Raw genomic sequence first — 10000 nt, 5'->3', positions numbered from 1 at the left:
GTCTTTCTTTACTGTAACACTGTTTTCCATTGGTGGTCGTCTTTGTAGCATGACGTCCTCAGAAGCCAACATACTTCCTGCAGAGGTGGACAAATTGGACTACCTCTGCTCTCAACACAGGCGTTTCCACTAATTAGCTCATCAACCTGGCTTAAGGGTTGTGATCAGCTGGTTCATTGAATTGGCTAGAGCAAAAATGTGGCAGGGTGGCTTTACTTTCTGCACATTTCGGGTTTTTCCACCTCTAGAACTTGCATACTTGCAACTGCAGGGTTACAGGATTACTGAAGTCGCCAGTGTGGTGTTATCCATCGCTCCTCTATGGATGCACACACCACAGACAGACACACACACACACTGCAGGGTTACTGAAGTCCCTGGGGCCTGTACTACGAACAGAATTCTACCTACCCAGAACTAACCCAGGGTTAACTTTTTAAACTGGGGTTGACAAAACCTGGCTACCTTGACTGGGGGTAACGCATACTACGATGATTATTTAGATGTTGGTTTGTCTACCCCCGAGTACCTGCGCATCCTCGTAGCAGGGCAACTGTGGCCAATTAGAGAGTGGTTTTAATAATTTCTGCAGTGCATTAAACTGGAATGCTGCGAAATGAAATGAAACACCAGTGCCCATGGTTACTAACCAACTCTGCTATCGCAAATGATTGCAAATGAATATGTGAGCGATCAGAAGATGAGACGGTATTTAGCTAAATTACTCACTTGCATTAACCAAGCAATCACTGCTCTAGTTCTTGGATCTTCTCACATCATTAATTTATCTACAGCCAAAAGGATGCCTGCACGCTGATTTAAAAACCCTATGTTTATGTCTGTTCTTCTGCTGACTAGAGTACGCTGGTGTCAATGTCCCCACCTCCTCCCCTTCAGCCTCCATTGCCTGTTGATCCCTGCCCTGTGAGGAAGCGATGCGATGGGTTTCTGCATCAGACGCAGTTCGGCATATTCTCTCTGGCCTTGACACTTCAAGTAATGCTGAGATCGTCTGCTCCAGTCATCAAGGTCCTGGGTCGATGGTTCACTCTATAGTCTGCTGTGGATGCCGCCACCTCTAGCCACCGTCACCAGTTGGTTCCCGTCCTGTCAAGGCTCTCGCCCCCTGCCTCATCCATCGGCAAAATATATGCCCTCTTCATCAGAATTATTCTAAGCAGGCAGTGGCCTGCGCCAAAGAGAATCACTACTGCATACCTCTGTGTTTTCAATACATATGTTATATTTCATTTGGTCTATCAAGTCTTTCATGGTAGAACTGATGGTTCCTCAGAAGTGGGGGAAGAATTTTCCAAATGTCTGCTACGCCTTGATACGCGGCGGAATGATCCTCACTCCCTGATTTAATAAGCTTCAACATTTCAGCCGTTGAGTACCCGCACTCAACCAAGAACATAAACTGCTAATGCCAGGTTTGAGATATAGAGTAAATTCCCATGGCAGCATCCATCACTCCTCTATGGATGCTAATACAGACAGGACAGTAGGGCAACACCCTCAGAGACGGACACGCACACACACACCTTCTTTCAACACACACACACATCTCTTGCCCCCTCTGCGGACCTTTCCTGGCACCCCTCACCTCACCTAACTTACTGTCCTTGACACCCACCCCCCCACCCCAATACATTTGCATGTCTAAACCAATCAGTCTCCTGCCGGTGCCCTTGCCCCTTCCCCTGCCGATGCTAATATGCACAAGGAAGTCAGGTAACCCTTCATAACCTCCTAAGCCTGTGTAATGATCTCTTAAGGTATTGGGAATGAAATCATGGGCCGAACTCAATATCTATTTAAAAAATGTACTCAACTTGTGCATGCATGCAGTTAATACTCATGGTTAAATTTCACACACTTTCTTTCCCATCACATACAGTATAATAATGTCGATATGAGTGTGAGCTGTTTCATTGGCCTGAGCCCACTCACATTCCTATGACATAACAAATTTCATGTTCAAGTCTTGTTACGCTATACAGTACATTAATGGTGTATTTGGGACAAGTGTAATACACATTTTTAAAAAATGATCTCCCAGGCCGAATAAAATGACTCTGTGGGCCAGATTTTCCCCCCGGTCCTGAGTTTGACATCCCTGTGGGTCATTCCACGCCAAATCTACAAGTGCCCGCACACTTACGTAGGTCTCAAAAAATTCTGAAAATATTTCCAAGCGTACCCATGGTACTTAAAACACACTGAACATTTATTTGAATGTAAGATGTATACTCTCCGTGTTACAGACAATTTCACTGGGGGAGGGGGGTGCCCATTATGTCCACACTCTTTTTTTTGGCAAAGTTCACAAGCCCGTAGCTCAATAACTAAACCATGCAGGAAGCTCAAATTTGGCATGCTGGTACATAGATAGGAATAGTTTGTTGCTAAACTGTCAGTTTTGGTCTGTATGATCCTGCATCGTCATAGCATTCCCTCAAAGATGATACAAATTGTACTGGAATTTTTGGCTGTGCTCTGTTTAGGCCTTCAGAAGACATATTTGTGCCCAACATAGCCTCTTGATTTTTTTCCCTTGTAGAGACAAGTAGGAACACTCTCATAAAAAGCTATAAATAGAAAGGAAACCCCACCAGTGTTTGACCAGAAGACCTCACAAGTCTGACAAATCATTTTGGGTGTCATTTTCAGAGCTCCAGAACCCCTTGTGGGATTGTCCACAGATTTTTATTTTATTTTTTTCTTCATTCTCCATGAATTCTTCTTTTTAAAAATGCCAATGAGACTTGTCTTATGTGATGTTTTCTTTTTTAATTTCCAACCTGAACATGGGCAACATGCACATTGAGAGCAATATGTTTTCTATGCGTTTCTTCCGCTGCCATCTGCTGGTCAAAAAAAGTAACAACATGACTCTTTGTGCCTGACCTACTGTCTCTTTTGGTGTGCGAACCTGCTCCCACATTGAACGCTCCTGAAATCATTGAAATTGAAAGGGATACCTGCACCCCTGCACAGGGACTCTCGGGTGATCATGTCTGGGCAAAATTTGCATTTGATTATTTAGTCTTTACATTAAATGTTATCGAAATCATGTTGCTCTCTTTTTGCATTTTGCCCATGTTCAGGGTGGAAATTAAAAACGAAAACATCACATAAGACAAGTCTCATTGGCTTTTTTAAAAAGAAGACTTCTTGGAGAATGAAGAAAAAAATAAAATAAAAATCTGTGGACAATCCCACAAGGTGTTCTGGTGCTCTGAAAATGACACCCAAAATGATTTGGGGTTTCGTTTCTATTTATAGATTTTTATGGGAGTGTTTCTACTTGTATCTACAAGGGGAAAAAATCATGAGGCTAGTTTGGGCACAAATATGTCTTCTGAAGGCACAGAGCACAGCCAAAAACTCCAGTACAATTTGTATCATCTTTGAGGGAATGCTATGACGATGCAGGATCATACAGACCAAAACTGACAGTTTTGCAACAAACTATTCCTATCTATGTACCAGCATGCCAAATTTGAGCTTCCTACATGGTTTAGTTCTTGAGCTACGGGCTTGTGAACTTTGACAAAAAAAACAGTGTGAACAAAATGGGTACCCCCCTCCCCCAGTGAAATTGGCTGTAACATGGAGAGTATACATCTTACATTCAAATAAAGTAACAGTGTTTCTCTTAAGTACCATGGGTACACTCAGTAATATTTTCAGAATTTTTTGAGACCTAAGTGCGCGGGCTCCTGTTGATTTGGCGTGGAATGACCCCTGTCTTAAGGCCTGTGGACCTCTGAAACTTTCACCCAACACACACACACACACACACACACACACACACACACACACACACACACACACACACACACACACACACACACACACACACACACACACACACACACACACACACACACGTCTTCTCAATCCCCCCCCGCCACACCTCCTCAAACTTGCAGCCGAACGTAAAGGTCTTCCTCCAAGTACATCCTATATACTGCATTATGTCATCGCCATTCCCAACCCAATTTCCCCTCTGCACACTTCTGCATCCTTATCATTTGCGAAGCTAATCAACTTCCTATCTGGAGGGCAGCGAAGCGCTGCGATCCGGAGCAATCCTTCTGAGGTCACTTGGGGTCAGACGCGTGCTTCTATATGCAAGGCGTACAGTAATGAGGTGGCTTATATAGTCAGGTGAGTGTAGGGCCGGTGATAGGCATAGGCAGACAAGGTGTTTGCCTAGGGCGCCAAATTTGTTGGGGGACACCAAAAAGCCCCACAAAATTAGAACGTAGGCCTAAAATGAAATGAAACATGAAGCTTTACATTGATAATGTATGGACACACAGCATATGGAGGTATAAGATCAGCTGTGCTGCTTGATCAGATGTGCAACGCTCTGTTTACAGATGCCAATATCTAAATGCACAAAAGGGAAAGGGGGTGTTCGCATAGGGCACCAGATTGACTAGCACCGGCCCTGGGTGAGTAAAGACCCTAGAGTCTTGAGTACAGTGTAGAGCGTATACCAGTTTTTGAAATAGGAAAAGTATTGTGAGTACTGATTTGACTGCAATACGTAGTGCATACCGAGGTCAGATGAGTGTTTCTACATGCAAGGCATTCAGCAATAAACTGATTATATGCCAGAGGGGGATTTTTAAAAGAGTAGTAAAAGGAGTAGTAAAAGAGTTTAGATCAAAATAATAAAGGTGTTTGGCTGTGAGCAACTACACTTATTTTGTAGGAGCTTGAAAACAGTGCTTTACATCCAAGAGATTTATCCAAGTGAAGTATTGGGGACAGATCTTTCCAAAAAGTACTTAAATCTACCTAAAAGTATTTGAATCTACCGTGTGTGTGTGTGTGTGTGTGTGTGTGTGTGTGTGTGTGTGTGTGTGTGTGTGTGTGTGTGTGTGTGTGTGTGCGTGTGTGGGTGTGTGATACCTGTCTATGCTGATGGCACACAGGTTCAGGATGCTGGCTGTGCACATCATCACGTCGAGCGTCACGAAGATGTTGCAGTAGAGACGACTGAAGAGCCAGGCCCCGCCCATCACCTAGACACACACACACACACACACACACACACACACACACACACACACACACACACACACACACACACACACACACACACACACACACACACACACACACACACACACACACACACACACACACACACACACACACACAGTCATGATGAGCCAATTACCTCCATAACAGCACAGATATAACACACCATACCATGCTTGGAGGGATCTCATATCGTGCGGTTGTTTTCTGTACAGAACCCAACAGGACTTTGATAGGGAGTGTCACTATTCTGCCTTCTTGCAGAGTTTGTGATTCTGCGTATCAAGATTTCTCAGTACGATAGAATATCAACGTAGCCCTAATTGCTGTACATTGCTATAGGCCTACATTGCACTGCATTGATGTAGAGATTGTCAGACCTGACTAAAAGGTAGACATGGTTACACACACACACACACACACACACACACACACACACACACACACTCAGACACACACACACACACACACACACACACACACACACACACACACACACACACACACACACACACACACACACACACACACACACACACACACACACACACACAAAGGCGAGGCCAGAGATCATGTATCTACACTGCAATACGTCAGCCTCTCTCTTTTTCTATCTCTCTCTCTCTCTCTCTCTCTCTCACACACACACACACACACACACACACACACACACACACACACACACACACACACACACACACACACACACACTGAGCAGGGGCAGGAGTGTGATAAATGGGATGATGCACTAAAGAGCAGATTCTTTGCTGCACATATGTGCAGAGTCACACACACACACACACACACACACACACACACACACACACACACACACACACACACACACTGTATGTAGGTGTCACACACACACAGACACACAGACACACCTACACAGACACACACACACACACACCATGTGCCTTGTACAGGGCATGGTGGGTCAGACATGGTCGATGACTGTGGCGGGAGAGGAAATAGCTCGGTAAAGAAAATGGCAGAGACGAATGTGCAGTGGCACTTCACAAGATGAATCTGGTCCGTGTGTGTGTGTGTGTGTGTGTGTGACGCTTCAGTAGAATGTATGCCGATGCTTCGGTAGGAGTGTGTATGTGTGTGTGTATGTGTGTTTGTGTGTGTGCGTGTGTAGTGGTGGTACTGTAGTCTGGCCATACTGCTATTGCAAGGTCCAACCCAACACCACAGACAGATGGAGCCCTCTAACACACACACACACACACACACACACACTCATTCTCTAATTGGACCGTAATATAACACCTAGTCACTGTCACACAGCCAGGAGCCAGACGACACACCCACCCACCTTCGCTAAAACATACCCACCCATTGCCCACTGTAGACACACAGCAGAAAAAACCCAGCTCATCTGTTGGGTTTGTTGTCCCTGCTTGTTTCAGGCTATCTGCCTTACCTGTGGTGCTGTGCTGATATTCATTTCCTTTCCTCTTTCTCATTCACCTCTATGTGTCAGCTCAGAGAATTGAGGAGGAAGTGGAGTGTAATAACTTTGGTGTCAGTGTTTCAAACTGCATCACAACAGTAGAACTACATGCCCAAACACTGGCTAATAAGAGGCCACCGAGTCACTGGCAATGTGTTTCCACTGCCAATGGGCACGATCGAGGCCCCTATACATCTACGGTATGCCCGTTGGGATGCCACCCAATTACGCATGGATAAAATCATCAGCTTTGGTAATATAATGTAACGCTAGTAAGCTTTGAGCAATCTGCACTTCCTGTTTTGTGGTCAAACTGATAGGAACAGGGCTTCGGCCCTCATCATCGTACACAATACAGACTACTCACAGCAGGAGTCCGATTACATCCAACTTCTCATCACGCCAGTCTAACACGACTCCCATACCCATTACATTTTAAAGTATTTGGAGTTTAAAAATGTGGGGTTAGGTGCCTTGCTCAAGGGCACTTCAGCCATGGAGTGAGATAAGGAAGTGGAAGAGTGGGATTCAAACCTGCAACCATCTGATCTAAAGCCCATCTCCTTAACCATTACCTTAACCATCACCCCAACCTCTGTTCATGTCTCAGCAGGTTACAGCAGGGTGAGAGAGTGGTCTGCACACTGGGTATCCGATCCAAAAAGTGATGCTTTATTTAACAAATGGCAATGTTTCGATCCACCAGCGTAGCAGAACTCTGCCTCATCCCAGCTCCTGCCCCTACCCCAGCTACCAAGGGGAGCAGGCAGACCTCTATACTAGACCCAGTCAAACTTCCTGTCAAACTCTGTTTTACCCTTTTCCACCAGGATAATGCTTTTGTCCTGACAACCTCTGATGAAATCAGCCACAATCAACAGAACCACCAGCTGCCAAGGAAAGCAGGCAGCCCCCATCTCTTCAGGTCTGCACCTTAGTGTCCCCAAACAGACCCCCTTCTCCTCGGGTCTCGCTTTTTCCTCCCCAAACTCTCTTAAAAGTTGCAAATGATCTACATCGGGCAAAACCTCTTAACTCCTGTCAAGCCCTGCTGTACCCCAAACGCTGCCCCAGCTGCCATGGGGGGCAGGCAGACCCCTCCTCTTCAGGTCTGTACCACAGTGTCTCCAAACTCTCTTACAAGACAACAGGCACATTCCTGCCTTCACCCGCCTTGCCAAATACAGCAGAGCATTTCCGAAACATAGTCCCAGTGAAGCTCGTCGCCAAACTCTGTTATTACCGTTTTCCGCCAGGGTAATCCTCTGCGGTTCCCTGGCTTTCCATGTTTAAAACAGTGGCCTGGGCACTTGGTACATTATTCCCTCACAGTCCAACTCGGCAGAGCCTGTTCTCAGGTCTGCCCCTCAGTGTCTCTGGTGTCTTGCCTTTACCCCTTTCCAAAAGAGCACATCACTGCTGGATACAGCTTCCCATGTTTAAAACACAGTGACCCGTGCTGTTCCTCAATAAGTCATTGTCAGTCAAATTCACCAGAGCTTTCCCCTCAGCCCAACCTCTCACCACTCCAGACTAACCTAGTCCAACCTTACAGTAAAAAAAAATGCAGCGTCAATTCAACACGTAGAGAGTCAATTTCACTTCTAGATTCATCTTCTAGAGTGTATTAAGTCCCAGAGTACTCTCTAGGTGTAAATAAGACTGCAGCCTCTGCTGGATAGCCCGAAGCTTCCTGTGTTTAAACACAGAGACCTTTGCTCCTGATGTATTATTCATTCCCAATAGGGATTGATGTGACCTGTACCATCATATTATACACTGTACTATAGATTATTGCCTGCAACCTGAGCCATTCCATTATTCACAGTATGGGGGTCAATGACACTTTTTGGGCTCAGACATCAGGTGGTACAACCACAGCTAATGAATTATGCTTCCAAGATTATCCACTACAAACAAAAACAAAAGACATTTCATTCAACAATAGTGCCATTCACCCTGACGTGAACTACTTCTAAAACGTCACTGACCCAGAGATAAATGTAACCATCCTACATACTGCAGTGTAGACTAATGTCTGTAACCTGAGCCACCCTATGTATTACATAGTGTAGATTCATGTAACCTGTTCCATCCTATTATATGCTGCAGAAATTCAATACGTTAACCAAATCCCAAAGTTCTACACCTAGTTACAGCCCTAATCCCCTGGCAACTATAAAATCTGCAGTCAAAGTGCCAAGTTCCTCAAGGTGTCTGTGAGGTGAGGGGGTTAAATCACAAATGCAGCTTTTTAAAATGCTGTTTTAATGTGTTAGACTAAAACATGTCCCAAAAAAGATTCATCTTAGGGGTTTTACTTTCTGAAAATCCTTTAAATCCTCACAGTTGAATTACTTTAGCAAAGGAAATGCGCACCATAAAGCCCCACGGAACTCTTTTGCTCTGAGAAATTAGCTTGAATAAATGCATATGGGATGAGAGTGTTTCAACAGATATCTACAATGCGTCGGCCATGACCCTGTAAACTCCTGTCAGTGGGGACGCAAGTGTTTATCACCATGAGTTTTGCTCTGGGGTATTTCACATAGGGGAGGAGGGTTCAGAATTGGGGGGTTTAGCCGTATTTAGCATAGTACATAGACTACAGTAGCAGTGGGGTAGTAGAGTTTAAATCCAGACTAGTGGTAGGGGTCCTAATGTAGTTTAGTGGAGTTTAGCACCAACACAACAGATTCACTCTGTGCCAAAGACATCACATGATGTGTGTAACTGAGGTCATCTACCCTAGTTTGTCAATCTGGTCTCGAATCAGCAAATCCAGTTCGGGTATGGGAGGCGCAACATGATACTGCTGAGCTGAAGGTCCAGACCTATTAGAAGAGCTGAACTGTGGCATCATCATATTAGAACAGCAGTCCTGGCTGTAACATCACCATGTCCTTATATAGGGGCACTGTGTAATATTTTAGCAGTTTCTTTCCAGAATTAATGTTGCCCATTCATACATGAAAAGGTGGATCTTCTCCATGTCTGCCATTTTGAATTACTAGACAAAGGTATTTTTAGTGCAAATTTTATTATCATTAATTACTTTGGATATGCTAGTAAAAATGTGAGTATTTTTTCAGTAAATATTCGTGAAATTATTAAATTTGTCAATGAGCAGCGCAGTTGTAATACCTACTCTGACTACCATCCTACACAGTGCACCATTAACAGCAGTCCTGGGGTGAATTTCTCGAAACCAAAGTTGCTTACTACATTAGCTACTTCGTTGCTTTCAATGCATTTTCCCATTGCTAACAGGCTAACAACTTCCCTTTTGAGAAACTCACCCCTGGTATTGTGTCTGAGCCCCTCCTAATTGTCTGTGTTTGCTGTGTAGCAGACTACAGCAGTTCTGACTCCACTGCCCTGTGCTGCCACGTCACGGTATCCTATTAACAGCAGCCCTGACTCAGTACATTGTGCCTGAGAACCTCCTGGCTCTCTGTATTACTGCATAGCAAGATT

The 10000-nt window shown here is 44.7% G+C and overlaps 1 protein-coding gene across 1 annotated transcript in view; it reads right to left on the bottom strand.

Moving 5' to 3' along the window:
• The window catches only part of drd3 (dopamine receptor D3), a 56977-nt gene that overhangs the window by 42722 nt on the left and 4255 nt on the right, over positions 1-10000 (bottom strand). The window contains exon 2 of the mRNA XM_063206268.1: positions 4930-5042. Within this exon, the coding sequence (XP_063062338.1) occupies positions 4930-5042 (113 nt within the window). The remainder of the gene's footprint in view (positions 1-4929; positions 5043-10000) is intronic.

This window comes from Engraulis encrasicolus, chromosome 9 (genome assembly GCF_034702125.1).
Source record: "Engraulis encrasicolus isolate BLACKSEA-1 chromosome 9, IST_EnEncr_1.0, whole genome shotgun sequence".
Lineage (NCBI taxonomy): Eukaryota > Metazoa > Chordata > Actinopteri > Clupeiformes > Engraulidae > Engraulis > Engraulis encrasicolus.
Note: the sequence above shows the minus strand (reverse complement) of the source record. Positions and strands in the feature narration are given on the sequence as shown.